At 41.2% G+C, this 19,027-nt stretch overlaps 1 protein-coding gene across 3 annotated transcripts in view; it reads right to left on the bottom strand.

Moving 5' to 3' along the window:
* The window catches only part of dstyk (dual serine/threonine and tyrosine protein kinase), a 117,385-nt gene that overhangs the window by 22,591 nt on the left and 75,767 nt on the right, over positions 1-19,027 (bottom strand). For all 3 annotated transcript variants that reach the window (XM_072563857.1, XM_072563858.1, XM_072563856.1), the window contains exons 4-6: positions 10,263-10,501; positions 8,388-8,471; positions 1,894-2,070 (exon numbers count right to left, since the gene is read on the bottom strand). In XM_072563857.1, the coding sequence (XP_072419958.1) occupies positions 1,894-2,070; positions 8,388-8,471; positions 10,263-10,501 (500 nt within the window). The remainder of the gene's footprint in view (positions 1-1,893; positions 2,071-8,387; positions 8,472-10,262; positions 10,502-19,027) is intronic.

The raw sequence follows: 19,027 nt of genomic DNA on the forward strand, positions 1-19,027 counted from the left end.
AATAATAGAGGATACGAATAGAATGTGTTAGTGGGAGCATAAGCACAAACATGATATAAACAGCAATAGGCCATTCAATCCCCTCAAGCCTGCTCCACCATTCAATATGATCATGGCTGATCATAAAGCTCAATAGTCCTTACCTTGACTCCCCCATGTCCCTTCAGCCCTTTAGCTGCAAGAGCTATAATAGTTTCCTTCTTGAAAGCACAATGTTTTCACCATAATGTTTTAAACAAAAGAAGAATGGAGAGCATTGCACACAGATGTTCATATGAAGCACAAATACAAGCATGAACTAACAGGGCTGAATAGCTTGCTGCTGTTCTGTGCAACACACTTCAGTGGCTCCTTAAGTTATCGACTTTTGCTTTTTAACCACTTAAAGAAATGGGACAAGAATGTTTACCTTTAACCTTAAGAGTTGAAGGAGAGAGAAAGTGTTTCACACAGTTAATGACTGGAGTACAAGGATTTAGCACAGCATTTTACATGCAGCAATGAACTGAAGATTGTGGTGAAACATCTGGTTGAAGCGAAAGCATCAGTCAGTGGATTCAGCATCCTGTACATGAAAATTGCTCACCAATTAAACATTGAAAAAGCTGAAGTTACTGTTGCTCCCTAAGTTGATTCCTTAACTACCAAGTCCATCCACTCTCCAAGAAAAGTACACCAATTCACAGCACTGGTGCCACATTCGCCTGCGACATGAACTCCTAGCCTTATTGTTACTATCACAGAGGGCTTATTTTGACTCTCAACCTTGCACGATTTTATGTCTCAGCTCATTGGAAGCGGAGATCTTCATTTGTCTTTGTCAGCCCTGGAACTGACTTCTCCAATACAATGCTGGTGGGACCCCAGCATCCTCCACTTAAGGGCATTCATAACTTGTATGCCTGTGTCTCATCTTGCAATTAGTCCAGCTCCTCTCACACCCATGTGTTTAGTGACTGTTTCCTGATCAAGCAACACATTTATTGCCAAACTCTCACCCAAGTTTTCAAGTTCATTGATGGTATTGTCCCTCAAAATCTCTAACCTACCCTTGCTCCTCAACTGAGGTATTAATGGCCCTGTAATTTCAGTCTCCTCAGTATCATTTAAACAGCTCAGCCATTGACAGCTGTGCAGCATCCAAGCTCTGGAATTTCTGCCCTCCATATACTCACCTCATTTTAAAAACTTCTTTTAAAGCATGAACTAAAATCTTTTCAAATAAAGATTTAGTCACCTGTCCCAATATCTCATGTGGCTCAGTCATATTTTACTTTAAAATGTGTTCCTATGCAGGACACTTTAATGTTGAAAGCAGCGCACACATAAGCAGTTGCTGTAAAGAAAAGCAGGTTAATAACACCTTCAATACCTCAATACCACCAGATGTTTGTAATAACTTGAAGTACAGGTAACAACAGCCAATTTAAGCTCAGTAAGTTTCACAAACAGCTGTGCAATGGTGACAAATAATCTCATTTACCTTTACAAAATGAAATTGGTTGAAAATAAATATTGGCCAAGATGAAAGCAGAAGCTCTATTGAAATTATGCCTTTAAATCTTTTATGTCTAGAGAAGATGCAGTTTAACTATTTTTTCAAAAGGGTGACAAATGCAACAACGAAACAAGTGCCACACAGTGTCAGCAAGAATCTGTGTCCAAGTCTCTGAGATGAAACAAAAGCCGACAAACTTCTGATTCAGATAAAGTCCAACATGTCATAAGAGCTTAAACAAGAGATTCCTCTCAAGTGAGTGTGGAGTGATATTGGCTTTGGATTAAAACCCTGATTGTGAAGCGAATAGGTAGTGATAGGCATGTCTCAAATACAACTGTCATGGAACAAGTGTTGTGCAAGTACTTAAAGAGAATATGTCAACAAGAACAAACCTGTCGCAGAGAGGCAGCAAATGCTTCATGTGAACTGTTGAGCCGGGTACGGAACTGACTACATATGCTCTTGGCAAGTTTAGATGCACAGAGACTCTCTATGGCATCCTGTGCAATCTTCCTTTTCCACTCAATGGTAACAGATGGGGGATGTACCCAAGGCATCCTATGAATAATCTGTTGGGAAAGATACAAAATAAAATCGATTTCATGACTTTCTAACAAAGAATCTCAAGTTTCAGGACAGAATAACCAACATGTCAAGAATATTTACAAACATTGTCCAGCTTCACTTGGTCCCATTTTCTCCCTGCCAGGTGCTAACTCTCACTGCAATGCAACTCCATGGTCACTAGCCCTCAATACATCACCCAGGTTGCGGTCATCACAGATGTGCATACCAACTGCCAAACTATTTAATTGTGGAGGAGTGTGATGTGGACATTCACATATACACTTCCAACATGGGACACTGGACTGCATTCAGGATTGAGAATCTTAAATGGTTTCCCTCCTAGCTCCCTATGACTAAATTAGAATCAATTAAGGCAAATGTATTAGGTGAACTTGCTAATCCCTATCTGGCATCTAAAAACTCAGTGGCATAGACCTCTCCCAGTGTACAGGACATGCATCCGCTAGGTTATTAGTCAAGCACTACCTGATGAATTGACCAAATGCAGATGGACCTCAATGCAACTAAAGGTATACTGAATTGCAGCAATGATACACCAAACATCGTAAAAACTAACTGTACATTCACAATTAGACTCACGACATTTACTTTGCAATTACTGAAATATTCTTGTCCAAAAATCCCACCACCCATTTGTTTGATGGGTCAGGACATGACCTCTTCCCAGTCTTCAACAAACATTATACATCAGAGGAACAAGCTCCCAGCTTGTAGATTTTCTTGGACCATGAACAGAGGCCTTAAGTTGACATCAATGCAACAGAAACCAATTCCATAGAAATTCTCAGGGTAAATCTGCATTACATTTCTTAGTAGAAACTAATCTCCAACACTTCCAAACTACAGAAATAAAGAGCTCACTTTTGCAAACTTAACAAGTGATCCTGGGATGTCTCTTGAAACCCATTCATTTAGGGCAGTAATACTTGCATGCCAACCAAAGGACAAAATACAGCAAAATGTTTAGTATACACATCCTGAAAAAAGGGTTCTCCTGACAGATAAATATCAGATATTGACTAAAAACGGATCTTTTGATTGCTTTCTAGTCAGGTGCTGTGTCCATGGGGTGGAGAAAAAAAAACACATTTTATGAAAATGTCCTACAGTTGATTGGAGGGATGACTGTGGATTTGATTCAACATCATCTATATTACTTGAAATTGTGGATTTCTTTTTTATTAATTTTTTTTATTTTTCTCCAAAAAAAAATCAAATTACAGCTGATCAAAGTGCAATCACAAGCAATAAACAAAGATCAACAAAACCCGACCAACTTTCCCATGGCATATACCACCCCCAAAATACAAGGGAAAAAAAAATGACAAACAACCCTAATGCATGTAAACATATACAAAGCACAAAACAATTAACTTTTAAGTTGTGCAAAAGTATGCATGTCTAACTTTTGGTCACAATTCCAAAGTAAGCTTCATGTTGTTTAGATACAAAATGGAAGAGAGATTGGATTGAGCTTTTTTTTGGAAGAAATGACCTAGAAGATAAATGAAGTCAGAGCTTAGACACTGGATACATGGACTTGAGCAAGGCCTTTGATAAGGTTCTGCATGGTTAGACTGGTTAGTAAGGTTAGATCACATGGGATCAAGGGAAAACTAGCCAACTGGATACAAAATTGGTTTGACAGTCGGAGGCAAAATGGTATTGGAGGCCTGTGACCAGCAGTGTGGCATAAGGATTGGTGCTGGATCCATTGTTTGATATTAAGCAATTTGGACGAGAATAGAAGCATAATTAGTAATTTTGCGGCCAACACAAACTTGGCATATAGCAGAAGGTTACTTAAGAGTGTAATAGGATCTTGATCAACTGGGCCAATAGGTTGAAGAATGGAAGACGGGGCTTAATTTAGTTAAATGTGCGGTGTTGCATTTTGGTAAGACAAACCAAGGCAGGACTTACAGGGTTCATGGTAGGGCCCTGGGGAATGTTATTGAACAAAGAGCCTCAGTCGTGCAGATGCACAGTTCCTCGAAAGCGGAGTGACAGGTAGACAGGGTGGTGAAGGCCATGTTTGGCATGCTTGCTTTCATCAGACAGAGCACTGTTGGAATGTCACATTAATCGCTGTGCATGACCTTGGTAAGGCAACATAGAGTGCTGCACAAAATTTTGGTTGCCCTGTTCTCATAAGAATGTTATTAAACTGGAAAGGTTACAGAAAAGATTTACTGGAATGTTGCCAGGACTGGAGGCCTTAAGTTATGACAAGACAGTGGATAGGCTGGCATTTTTTCCTCTGTAGCACAGGAGGTTGAGGGGTGATATTCGAGAGGTTTTTAAAAATCAGGAGGGGTATAGATAAGGTAATATAGATGATGTCGAATCCTTAAGGTAGGTAAGTTCAAAACTAGAGAGTATATTTTCCAAGGTGAGGGGTGAAGAAAATTGAAAGGGACATGTCTTAACTTCTTCACAGAGGGTGGTTCATATGTGGAATGAATTGCAGAGGAAGTGGCAGATGCAGGTACAGTTACAACATATAAAAGACATTTGGACACAATGAATAGCAAAGGATTAGAAGGATATGGGCCAAACACAGGCAAATGGGACAGGGTCAGTTTAAGATCTCTGGCTGGCATTGACAAGTTGGATGAAGGATCTGTTTCTGTGCTGTACAACTCAATGACAAGCCTTATAAAGCAGCACATGATTTCTCCATTCACCATGTCAGGGATCCAGAGTACGACAAGCCAAGGATTTGTGCTAACTTTTCATAAAACAGCTTATTCTCAGTTGCAGCATTACCTAATACTAGATATGATACTTTAGATGGGATATCAAATGCCTTGGAAAGTGTGAAAGAGATTTACTATAAATGATACCCATGGCGAGAAGTTTTAGTTTATGTGGACACAACAGAAGCTGGACTTTCTCCTTACAAAAAGGGGGAAAAGAAAATTGTTACTAGTTCAAAAACGTTGACAAATGAGACATATTGGTTCTTACTATTTTGGCTACTAGAAGCAACAGTTTGATCAAACATAGTCATCATGGCTTTTCAGACAGAGGTCATGCTTAACAAATATGGGTGGAATTTTGAGGGGTAACGGTGGCAAAGCAGCTAATGTCGTTCATATACATTTCAACAGGCCTTTTGACAAGGTCCAACATGGGAAACGGATAAAGGTAGAAGTTCATGGGATGCAGGCTAACTTGACAAGATGGATTCACAACTACCTTTATGATAGGAGAGACAGAGACAGCAGATCAAAAGCTTGTGCAATTGGAGCCTGATGTGCAGTAGTATACCACAACGATCATTGCCGGAGGATTGTACTGGAGAACATGCAGACGTTGCCTGGGATGGAGTACCCGAGTTACCATGAGAGGCTGGACAAGATCGGGTTGTTTCCTTTGGAGCAGGGAAGGTTGACGAGGGACCTTATAGAAGGTGATTATAAAAGGGGCACGGACAGTGTGAATAGACAAAACCTGTTCCCTTATACAAAGGGCAGCTAAAATGTGAAAGGCAGGTGGTTGAGAGAGTTTGGGGGCAAAGTCTTTTCACCCAGAGGGTATTGGGGTCTGGAATGCACTACCCAGGAATCTTCTCAACTCTTGAAAAAGTTCTTGGATGAGTACTTGAACTGTTATAGCATTCAAGGCTGTGGGCCTACTGAGGGAAATTGGGACTAGTGCCGGTAATAATGGGGGGTAGTAATATATTTGGATTGGTACAGACTGAGCCAAAGGGCCTCTGCTGCAACGTATGATCCTATGATAAAGAATTCTGTGGTATGAGATAAAAATTTAAATAATAAGCAAAAGAAGCCCAGATGCCATGAGAAAGGTCTTCTAAAACAACAATTATCACAATCCGGAATGCACTGATTGTAAAGGTTGTGCAAAAAGATTCAAAAGTAGCTTTTGAAAAATATTGGATAAATACTTGCATAGATAAAATTGCTACCACAGGCAGGCTGAGTCCAGTAGCCGTGTTCTGGAGGGGATGCTAAAATCACTGGAAAACTTAATAGGATCAAGGATAACCCCAAGGCATTCTATGCGTATGTGAGAAACCTGAGAATGACGAGAACGAGGGTAGGTCCGATCAAGGACAGTAGTGGGAGACTGTGTATTGAGTCGGAAGAGATAGGAGAGGTCTTGAACAAGTACTTCTCTTCAGTATTTACGAACGAGAGGGACCATATTGTTGAGGAGGAGAGTGTGAAATGGACTGATAAGCTAGAAGAGATACCGGTTAGGAAGGAAGATGTGTTGGACATTTTGAACAACTTGAGGATAGACAAGTCCCCCGGGCCTGACGGGATATATCCTAGGATTATGTGGGAAGCAAGAGAGGAAATTGCAGTACCGTTGGCAATGATCTTCTCGTCTTCACTGGCAACGGGGGTGGTACCAGGGGACTGGAGAGTAGCGAATGTTGTGCCCCTGTTCAAAAAAAGGGAATAGGGATAACCCCGGGAATTACAGGCCAGTTAGTCTTACTTCTGTGGTAGGCAAAGTAATGGAAAGGGTACTGAGGGATAGGATTTACGAGTATCTAGAAAGACACTGCTTGATTATGGACAGCCAGCACGGATTTGTGAAGGGTAGGTCTTGCCTTACAAGTCTTATTGAATTCTTCGAGGAGGTGACCAAGCATGTGGATGTGGGTAGAGCAGTGGATGTAGTGTACATGGATTTTAGTAAGGCATTTGATAAGGTTCCCCATGGTAGGCTTATGCGGAAAGTCAGGAGGCATGGGATAGAGGGGAATTTGGCCAATTGGATAGAAAACTGGCTAACCGGTCGAAGTCAGAGAGTGGTGGTAGATGGTAAATATTCAGCCTGGAGCCCAGTTACAAGTGGAGTTCCGCAGGGTTCAGTTCTGGGTCCTCTGCTGTTTGTAATTTTTATTAATGACTTAGATGAGGGAGTCGAAGGGTGGGTCAGTAAATTTGCAGATGATACGAAGATAGGTGGAGTTGTGGACAGTGAGGAGGGCTGTTGTCGGCTGCAGAGGGACTTAGATATGATGCAGAGCTGGGCTGAGGAGTGGCAGATGGAGTTCAACCCTGCCAAGTGTGAGGTTGTCCATTTTGGAAGAACAAATAAGAATGCGGAATACAGGGTTAATGGTAGGGTTCTTAGTCAGGTGGAGGAACAGAGGGATCTTGGGGTCTGTGTACATAGATCTTTGAAGGTTGCCACTCAGGTGGATAGAGTTTGTAAGAAGGCCTATGGAGTATTATCGTTCATTAGCAGAGGGATTGAATTCAAGAGTCGTGAAGTGATGTTGCAGCTGTTCAGGACTTTGGTTAGGCCACAGTTGGAGTACTGTGTGCAGTTCTGGTCGCCTCACTTTAGGAAAGATGTGGAAGCTTTGGAGAGGGGCAGAGAAGATTTACCAGGATGTTGCCTGGAATGGAGAGTAGGTCGTACGAGGATAGGTTGAGAGTTCTCGGCCTTTTCTCGTTGGAACGGCGAAGGATGAGGGGTGACTTGATAGAGGTTTATAAGATGATCAGAGGAATAGATAGAGTAGACAGTCAGAAACTTTTTCCCCGGGTACAACAGAGTGTTACAAGGGGACATAAATTTAAGGTGAAGGGTGGAAGGTATAGGGGAGATGTCAGGGGTGGGTTCTTTACCCAGAGAGTAGTGGGGGCATGGAATGCGCTGCCCGTGGGAGTGGTAGAGTCAGAATCATTGGCGACCTTTAAACGGCATTTGGATAGGTACATGGATGGGGTGCTTAATCTAGGTTAGAAGTTCGGCACAACATCGTGGGCCGAAGGGCCTGTTCTGTGCTGTATTGTTCTATGTTCTATGTTCTATTTTGGAGAGCACCAATTCATGCTCAGGAACCATTACCAAGCCTTCTTGTATCTCCAAGTGGTCATTATTCAATGCCCAGACAGTATGTGATAATACTCTTTGATGACAGGGTTTCCCAACTCTGACTGCCACCATGTTCACCACAGATAACTGGATATGAAACAACATAGGTGATGTGGCAGATTGAACAGCAATTAAACAAAAAGGGAGGCAAGAGACTATATGCACATACATTCCTACTCTGCTACACAAAATCAGTTCCTAGAATGCAACCTAGCACATTGCAATTAATGCACCTACTGCAGCATCAAGACATCACATTTTGCTCTCAACATTTTTTTCTATCAGTGTACATAAGAAAAAAGATGAGCCTTTTGACATACCTGACAAGGATGATGCCTCAATTTAGATATTTCACACGGTTATGATGGAACTTTGAAATACCTTCAAACACCTACTCAGCAGTGCCTCAAATTACAATAAGTATTTTTACCTGCTTGATTTGTTCCCAAAGCAGTCGGGACACGGTTGATCCCGAATGGAATGTGACCTCAACATGATACGCAGCATTTAAAATCTAAGAAAAAAAAAACATGATTACTTTAAGAAACTGAAAACGTACGGTTGCTAGTTTCAATTGAAAGCACAAATATCACATTGCGAACAGGCATACAGCAAGATTAGCTCGCGCTGGAAAAGCAAGCAGGTCAGGCAGCATTCAAGGAGCACGAAAATCAACGTTTCGGGCATAAGCCCTTCATCAGGATTCTTGATGAAGGGCTTATGACCGAAACGTCAATTCACCTGCTCCGAGTACTGCCTGACCGGTTGTGTTTTTCTAGTACCACACTCTCAACTCGGACCTACTTTCCTCACTTTCTCCTTGCAAGATTAGCTGACTAGGATTGAACAAGGGGGCATTGCATTCATGGCTGCCAAAGCTCTAAATTTGAGTTGTCTCATGTCTGGGTCCACTCCGGACTATCTTGAGTGGTAGAAGGCAAGCTCGATGAACCTCTACGTAGGTTTGCTCACTCAGCAGGAAGGTTTGTTTGCAGACATTTCATCACCAGACTAGGTAACATCAGTGAGCATTAAAGTAGGCATTATATCCTACTGTGTGTGTCTTGGTCTGTTAAGGTGGGTGGTATCATTTCCGGTTCTTTTTCTAAAGAGGATGGCAGATGGGGTGCAAATTGATGTGTTTATCGATGGGATTCTGGTGAGAATGACAGGCCTCTGGGAATCCTTATGTGTGTCTCTGTTTAGCTTGCCCTAGAATGGATGTGTTGTCCTAAAGTGATGCCCTTCATCTGTAAGGATACTAGTGATAGTGGGTCACGTCTTTTGGTGACTAGTTGGTGTTCTATCATGGTGGCTACTTGTCTGCCTGTTTGTCTGATGTAGTGCTGGTTACAGTCCTTGCATGGTATTTTGTAAATGACATTTGTTTTGCTGTTTTTTTTTAATATTGGATCCTTTCTGTTCAGTAGTCCCTGTTTAAAATGTGTCAGCTACCAGGACGCCAAAGGGTCTGGAGTATTCTAGAAGTCATTTCAGAGATGTCATTGATGTAAGGTAACGTGGCTAGAGTTTGAACATCTTGCGGCTGGTTGTTTGGGTTTGTTGTTGAGAAATTGGCGGACTGTGTTTATCGGGGACCCATTCTTCTTGAATACGCTGTAAAGGTGTTTTGCATCTGTTCATAGTTCCTGGGTGCTGCAGTGTGTTATGGCTCGTGGAAATAATGTCCTGATGCAGCTCGATTTGTGGGTGCTGGAATGAATGCTTCTGTAGTTAAATATATGCTGTGTGCGTTCTTTTCCTGTAGATGCTGGTTTGAAGTTCTCCATTAAGTGTTTGCTCTACTGTGACAACTAGGAATGGGAGTCTGTAGCCATTCGCCTCCACTTTTGTGGATTTTATGCCCACAAGGGTATTGTTGACTGTGTTGTAGGTTTCCTCTAATTTGCTCTGATTAGTGATGACAAAGGTGTCAGCCACATAGCGGACTCAAAGTTTGGGTTGGACAGTTGGGAGACCGCTTGCCTATTTTTACCTATCAATTTCTATGATCCAGAAAGTTTAATTTTGCTGAAGTTGATGGTAGCTGCTTCCCACTATTGGCATCTGCCAAACCATGACAGTGTCTGTCTGTCTGTGTAACACCCAGTAAACTACTCAGCGTTATCCAGATCGTAACTCACCACTCAATAATTCCCATCTCCCCTCATGTTCTTGTGCCACAGTTGCTCAATGAATTAAAATTTTTTACAGCCAGCTTTCAGACTTATCAACAATGAACCCTCCAGGGCTGTGCTGAGAATTCCATGCATTCAGCCCACAAACTAACCCACACTTGACATACCTGTTTCAGGTGATTGCTGGTGGCATTGTTCATGGCAGAATCCTGGTTGGATTTTTCCAAGCTCTTGAGACAGCGTTCAAGGGTCCCAACAAAACTTTCTCGAAGGTAGTCTACAGAACTGATAAGTTTATTGGCAACAGCCTGATTTAACCGAGAAATAATCAACTCTTGAATCTGTTTGATGCAGCACTTAATGTCCTTATTGCCAACAGTCTCACCATTCTCAGAGATGATTATGTCTGGGGACGTAGGAAGGAAAAGATATAGTACAAGGTGATTGGCATGAGCCTTGTTCTGTAACATTCAAATCATACATTTTGAGAACATTGAGCTTATTTTGATGCTATCAATTCTATAGTGCATTGATCATAGAACCAGACATTACAAAGTCTCAACCAATCCACACATGCTCATATTATGCAATCTACTTCAACAAAGTTGAGAAAGCAGAGAGAACATCAAGCAAAGCAAATGTTCAATGACTAAATTTAAAGTCTTAGTGGAACACAGGAGGTTTGACACTGGTGTTGTTCTCAAAAGAGAAACTGGATTTCAAATGTTCGCTGCTTTCTCTCCACAGATGCTGCCACAACTGGGTTGCTCCAGCAATTTCTATTCTGTTTCAGTTCTCCAGCATCCACAGCTGTTTTATTGTAAAGTCTGAAATATGGTTGGTTGTACAATACATTAACATATTGCAGTGGAATCTTCAATGTAACATGTTGGAATCCTAGTGTCACATGTTAGATCTCAAATTTCTATTTTATCCCTGGAGAAGAATCCAACTGAACAGTTAAACTCCAAAGATTACATTCGGTAAATTTAGTGACAACAATAATGAAAAGTACTGACCCTTAAGGTGGTCAGTTTTTAGTCGGTGGCACAAGAATAGAAGGGGTCATTCAGTCTTGAACTTACTCCATCATTGAAATATGTCCTTGGTAGATCTGCATCTTCACTCCATCCATCCACCCATTTAGGCTATTTATCAAATGAACAGAACAGTACAAAGAGCAGTATAGCACAGGATCAGGCCTTTTGGTTCACTAGACTGTACTAACACAATGCCTTTCTACATTAAGGACCTTCTGCCTCTACACAGCCTGTATCCCTCTATTCCTTGCCTATTCATCTGTTAATCCATGTTTCCAACTTGCTGCTTAAGAGTTCAACTCATTTAAGTAAATTGGCTTAAATCTAACGTATGCCATTGCGTAGGTCAAATAGACAGTTCTGATCAAAGATTCTTAACCAAATTATGAATCCATCTTAACTCAGACTAGTGCACAATGATACCAGTTTGTTAAATGATATTCTTTCCTTTAGCTTGACAGCAGAACCAAGGGACACATCTCACAAGATCTTTATTATTTACGACAAAGATGGAAGAAAAGTCATGTTCATTTAAAAGGACAATTTGCGACCAGAGGGCGCTCTGAATCTCAGCCACTCAGCATCCTCAAAGCAGAAATTGTGCACTGAGTCCAAAGGTCAAGGTGCGGCTATGAGCATCCAGACAAACTTCCCATATCAGTGCACAACTGCAGAGGCACAATTACAGCACTTTATCCTCCTGGGTAAAAGCACAGCCCTGATGGTAAGTGCGATCCACACTCACTGCCATGCAAGCACTGTATACAGCTGTGTATGACTATCTGCAGAAATACAGTGCTGAAAATGTGTTGCTAGAAAAGCACAGGTCAGGCAGCATCCAAGGAGCTGGAGAATTGATGTTTCGGGCATGAGCCCTTCTTCAGGAAAGGCTCATGGCAGAAACGTCGATTCTCCTGATCCTTGGATGCTGCCTGACCTGCTGCGCTTTTCCAGCAACACATTTTCAGCTCTGATCTCCAGCACCTGCAGTCCTCACTTCCCCCTTGCAGAAATACAGTGGGTGGTTTATGACCTATACTAAACGTGTTCTTACAGTTCATCGACATGACAAGCAAGCTTCTAAATTGCAGTAAAGTGACACAATGTTTTTCACAATGAAATCAAAAGACTCTGACTTGGCAATCTATGTCATGCTCATCCTCCATTTGGTTCAATTCCTTCTTTATGCACACAATTTGTATGATGATTTAAATACCCATCAGCCACAATTATCTTTGAGGGAGTGGCCTACCTTTTCTAAACTTGGCAATAAGTAACTGAGAAATAAAAAAGTGTTTTCAAATTATCAAGAAGTCACAAGCTTTCGGAGTGTCGTTCCTGCATCAGTGAAGTGACTTCTCCTGATGAAGTGCAACACTCAAAGCTTGTGACTTCAAATAAACGTCTTGGACTATAACCTGGTGTCGTGTGACTTCTGACCTGGCCTCGATTATCACAGACTAGAAACACCCTATCTGGATTAGTCCAGTGGTGAATCTACAGGAGTCCAAGAGTCACTTCTGGCTGGTTGGTAGGAGAGAGAAATAATATCGCTTGCCAGGTAAAGAAGACTCATGGCATCTGGCTAGTTGGAAGCTACAGATCCCCTTTTGCTAATAGAAGCCTAGAATTATATAGTCCATGGGGCCATTGGACCCATCATCACTGTACTGGCTCCTGAAACAGCAACTCAGTCTCTGTAACCCTCCAAAATTCACCCAATATCCAGCTCTCTTGAAACGTCATATAGAATCTGCCTCCACCACACACTCAGGCAGGGAATTCCAAATCCGAAGAACTCTGACTGAAGTTACTCAACTCACTCAGAGCCCTCTTGCTGACAATCTTGAAATGGTGACCCCCAATCACTGATATACCAACCAGCAGAAATGCAAGATCCTACTTTATGCTGTTAAAGTTGTTAATCATTTTGAGCACCTCAATCAGGTCACCTTTGCTTCGTCTCTGCACCAAACAGAGTAAGCCCAATTTCTCTAATTTCCCCTTGTATCTAAAATCCCTCGTGACTTGTATTGCTCCAGTAATTTTCCTTTCAATTCTCCCTAGACCTTTAACATACTTACTTAAATACGGTGCCTAGAATTGAACACAACACTAATACTGCTCTGACCAATGATTTGGAAAGGTGTATCATTGTATCTTTACTTTTAATCTCAATGCCTCTATTTATAAAGCCAAATATCATTTAAGCCCTCTTAACCGTTTCAACTTGCCTGGTCACCTTCAGAGAATCGTACACGTGAACCCAGAGATCCTTCCGCTCCGGTACTCCTCTCAAAATTGTACCATTGACCCTGTATTGTCTGCCCATGTTTCTTCTACCAAAACGCTTTCCTCATTTCTCTGTATTGAAATTCATCTACTAGGTGTTTGCCCATTTGGTCAATTTGTCAATGCTTCTCTGAAGTCAGTCAGCATCATCCACACAATTCACTATTTATTCACTATTAGTATCATCCACAAATTTAGAGATTCTGCGCTCAACACCAATCTACAAATTGTAGATATCAATGCAGAAAAAGCAAGGGTCTAAACACTCATGCTAGGGGAAACACCACGCTCAACTGATTTGAAACCTGAGAAATGCCTATCTATACATAATCTCTGTTTCCTATCTTTTAGCCAGTTTCTAATTCTTTCAGCCAAGGACCCATCAATCCCAAACATTTCTGATTTGCTAATCAACCGGTCATGGGTCACATTTCAAACACACAAAATCCAAATATATCAACAGTACTGCCCTCATCTACACAGTACCAGCTTCATCTCAAAGAACTCAAATAAATTCAGTCATGACCTGCCCTAGACAAAGCCATCTTGTCTGTCTGGTATTAATTCATAAACCAAGAGAAACCGAAAGAAGATACAACTTTAGCGCCTCCAGTTTTCCCCAGTGATTAGGTCCTCCAGCCCCCTGGGAATAATCCTGTGTTCAGGGGCCTGGTAAATCTCTAAAAGGGTTGTGCAATTTGCTCCCTTAAACCATCTCCGCATGCATCCCATTCAAGCCTTGTGACTTTGTACCTGTAGTGCTGCCAACCTTTTTAGCATCTTTTATCTATATTGCTCAGTTATTCAACATCAAACTTTACCATTGTCACCATTTTGTAACTTGGGTAAAAGCAGAAGCAATGTACTCGCTCAGTACCTTTGCGGTTTCCTTCAATTCGGACAGCAGCTGAGCCTACTTGTTCTTTATGGGCCCGACACCATCCTTCACTCCCCTTTTATTAGCAAAACATTCTTCAAATATATTACTGTTTGTTTTACTACAACCTGCCATCCTTTACTCACGCTTCCCCTTTGCCTTCATTATCCCAACATTATTGAGATACTCTTCCTGATTTTTATCATTATTCCAGTACATGTCATACATTCCCTTATTTCCTCATCAATATCCTTAGCCATCCAGGAAACCCTTTTTGGACACCCATCATTTATTTGACAGGCTAAGTACCTAGCTTGCACCCTGATCACTTCTTTTGAAAGTCTTCCATTTTCATCTGCTGTTTTATCCATCAAAATGAAGATCCAATAAACACACTCCACTTGAACTCTTCAACTCCCAAAAATCTGTCCTTCTCCAGTCTGGAACCTTAATCACAGACTGATTTTTTTATTCCTCTCCAATTTAACACTGAGCCATATTATATCTTATGATGGCTATTTCCCAAACGACCCCCACTCTGACACTATTTGGCCCGCCTCATTTCCTAAGACCAGATCTAGTACAATTCCCTTTCTATACTTCTCCATAAGGTTCTCCTGCATACATTGCAGGAACTTTTACCCTTCCACCCCACAAATTTGGGACGATGGTAAAACTTTTGCATTACATAATGAGTCCAATATAATTGGTCATCTGACAACCAGATGATGGTCCTCGCTTAAAACAATGATTAAAATTAAACCCTTAATTCCACAGAGTTTGGTATTTCTGAGGTGAAGAAAAAAAAGAGTATTACCTGAAGTGATGGGGAAAGGCTTGACCAAATCAAAAATAGTTAGGGTCTGGAATGTACTTGAACCAGAGATGGAAGTAGGTTCAATCAAGGCAGGGGATTACAATTACTTGAAAAGAATGTGCTGGTGTTACTGGGAGAAGGCAGCAAAATGGTATTAAACGAAATGCTCATTTGGAGGTCTGGCTATGATTGGGACAACAGTCTCCTTCAGTGTCGAAACAACTTTGAGGTTCTTGTCTGGAGGCAGATAATACTGAGTTAATACCTCGAGTGATATTATTTGTAAATCAGGGAGTCCATTAGCACACTGATGATTTTTTTTTCATTGTCTGGGCAAGGAAACAAAGCATAGCTGGAATCAGAAATTTGGAGTGTTCTCATATAGCACAACAGTTCCTACCAGGAACAACAACAGTTGGCAGTTCTACAGCTAATTTCACGACTCAAAGAACGTCAAAGTCAATTGAGTATTTTTGTTATGCAGTCACCGTTGTACTGTGGAAAATACAGCAAGTTCCCACAAACAATGAGATCATTATTCAATACTTTGCTTACATGAGTTACTGTAATTCCAAAATACCAGAACAAAATACTCTTTCATGGATCTCTCTCTTAAAAAAGAAGTGATAATGATCTAAGGATAAGATTTGGTCAGGGCACCAGGTGAATTTGTTGGACGCAGATAAAACCTGTGGACAACCAAAGCAACACCTTCTATTGTTCAGCCACTGTCAGAGCGCATAGGTGCTTACACTTCCCTGGTCAAGCACTGCAGACAGTTCAGGCCTGTCCGAGCAGTAATGCTAACAGCTAAGGTTTCTGTTGCAAAATGGACAAGACCTGAAGCCAGCACAAGGCACAGGACTGGCATATTCCCAAGATGCTGGGCCTAGGCAACTTTGTCAGCCACATGCCTAAGCAATGCACCTTGCTGCTTGCTCAACCAAAGAACAAATGTGAAATCTCTCAGGAAGGAGAGTAGGTTCAGGGAAGCTTTATTATTCAAAGTTATTGAAAGTCCTATTTTTGACCAAATTAGGTTGGTGACATTTAGCAAAATAAAAATCATTAGCTTCTAACCCAAGTTAGAATGTGTAAAGTCATTTGAAAAATTAAACAATTTCATGAGCCTCTGCCAAAACACTGAGCAACAACTGCAGCTTGATAAACACCAAGCTTCTGCATGTTAAACTATCTATTCTATTGCTTCAGGAGGACATTAAGGATTGCAACATTTTATGAGCAGATATTCAGCAGGCCAATGTTCCTTCTTGGCAAAAGCGAGGACTGCAGATGCTGGAAATCAGTCTCCTCACCCATAGTTTTTAGAGAACCAAATGGTAACATCTCATCTGAAGGCTATCACTTTTACCTTTGAACTGCAGTGAACTTGTTACTGAAGGGACTCATTGAACAAAATCCTTCAAATGTTTCAACATTTAAAATGAATACAATTATTACATGCTCTTTCTCCACTACTTTTAAGACCCTCCTTTAATGTGAACTTTTATACAAGGACTTGGCAACCTACACTCATTTTTGTGGTTCAATGTCAAATTTAAAGTATCTGTAGATATATTATGTTCAAAGCATTATATAGTTCTGCCAGAGGAAGTGGTGGAGGCTGGTACAATTGCAACATTTAAGAGGCATCAAGATGGGTATATGAATAGGAAGGGTTTAGAGGGATATGGGCCAAGTGCTGGCAAATGGGACTAGATTAGGTTGGGCTATCTAGTTGGCACAAACAAGTTGGACCGAAAGGTCTGTTTCCATGCTGTAGCATCTCTATGATGATGTGAAGACAAACTGTTGTTAATTCTTGCAGCTCCAGTAATTTTAGAGCTCATGTAATGATGACTTTAACCACAAGGTGGCAATCTGTCCATACATTGGAATGAAATCTTGATACAGGAACATTGGAAAAATATTGCACACTATTGTTCTAACTTGTTATTTGCTCCAAAGTCTAAGGTAAAGACTTCAGCATCCATTTGTTCACTACTGAAACAATTAGAATGAATTCCAATTTATTTGGAAGTTTCAGCACTGCCATATCACAAACACTGAGGATAAGGGTCCATTAATCCTTTTTAATGATATCTAAGAGAAAGAATTATTGCTAGGACACTAGGTTTGAAAACTCACAAACTTTTTCGGTTCTAAAGGAGTTTCTCAATACTTTTTCAATAACTGCACATACTCCAGAGTGGATTCAATTAACCTGTTGCAATGAGTTTAGGTAATCTTACATTGCCAAAGCACTGAGGTCACTTCCATTTCACATACTTGGCCCCTTTCAGACAATTAAATGCAAACTGATGCAGTGATACACTGCTATGTAGAGACACCCACAGTACTGGTCGAGTAGCATTTTGACTCAGCAGTCAAATATTGATGCTGTTCCAAATCAGGATGTCGCGCATCTTGGAGGGGATCTTGTACATGGTGGCACGCACATACCTGATGCCCTTGGTAGAATTTCCGTTATGCATCTTGTAGACAGTACACACTACTGCTACGCAGAGTCATTAATGGAGGGAATGAATGTTCGAGGCAATGGATGTGGTGCCAATCAAATGGGCTGCTTTTTCCTGGATGGTGACAAGCTTCCTCAGTCTTGTTAGAGGTTTGTTGGAGATGTATTCCATTATACTCCCTGACTAATGCCTTATGGATGGTAGACAGGCTCTAGGAAGTCAGGTGGTCAGTTACTTGCTGCAGCATTGCTAACTTCTGACTTGCTCTTGTTATCACAGCTTTATACAATTGGCCCAATTTAATTGCTGGTCAATGCTAACTCCCTAAATATTAATTGTGTGGGATCCAGTGATGGTAATGCCACTGAACTGTTGGTTTCCATTTGCATGAAGTCCCATGATAAAAATCCCCTCAAACCACAATGTCCACATAGGGCAATCTGGCAAACACTGGACTAAATATAAATGTTCCCAACCATGTCCATTTGCAGAAAGACCTGGAATGATGTCTAGGTTTGAGCTGATAAATGGCAAGTAATATTTGTGCAACACAACAGCAGGCATGAACAATTTGTAAGGAGAAAATCCAGCCATTGCCCCTTGAATTTTCTGCTGGATTTTCTCCTTACAGATCGTTCATGCCTGCCGTTGTGTTGCACAAATATTACTTGCCATTTATCAGCTCAAACCTAGACATCATCCAGGTCTTTCTACAAATGGACATGGTTGGGAACATTTATATTTAGGGCAATCTGGCAAACACTGGACAATGCAGACATTGTGGTTTCAGGGGATTATCATGGGTTTATCATGGGACTTCTTGGAAATTGAAGTCAACAGTTCATTGTGCTGTAGGTCACCTGCTATTTTGACTCAAAAAACAGGTATCCCCTCTAATTACTGGGAAAGCCTAGCTTTAACATAACTGGAGACCTCTCTGCTAATTGTTGCCTAGCAACCCTCTGATCTTAGAATTCTGTTCTACATACCTTGCATCAGTGGATGCACTGAAGGTGCAGCCTCTCTCCCAAAATCCTGTTTCTTAAAATGTCATCTCTGGGCGCTTGATTGAAATATTCACGTTTGGAAACACAATCCACCTGGTAAAACCTGAAGTAGTGGACTGTGACTAAATCACTACAATTTGCTCGCAAGTTAACTGGATTCAGAATTTGGTATTTATTAATCCACAGCTGTTAGCAATTAAGCTTCATAGTCAAGGTGATCACAGAGTGGTTTTGTCACTGAACTACTAATCCAGAGTCCCAGTCTAATGCAATGGATACAGGGATTCCAATCCTGTTATGGAGGCTGATGGAATTTTAAACTATTCACAACATAAGAGTTGAGACTTGTCTAAGTAAAGTATGGATACCGAACTGGCTCGATGGTAGAAGACAGAGGGTGGTGGTGGAGGGTTGCTTTT

This window comes from Chiloscyllium punctatum, chromosome 45 (genome assembly GCF_047496795.1).
Source record: "Chiloscyllium punctatum isolate Juve2018m chromosome 45, sChiPun1.3, whole genome shotgun sequence".
NCBI classification, from domain to species: domain Eukaryota; kingdom Metazoa; phylum Chordata; class Chondrichthyes; order Orectolobiformes; family Hemiscylliidae; genus Chiloscyllium; species Chiloscyllium punctatum.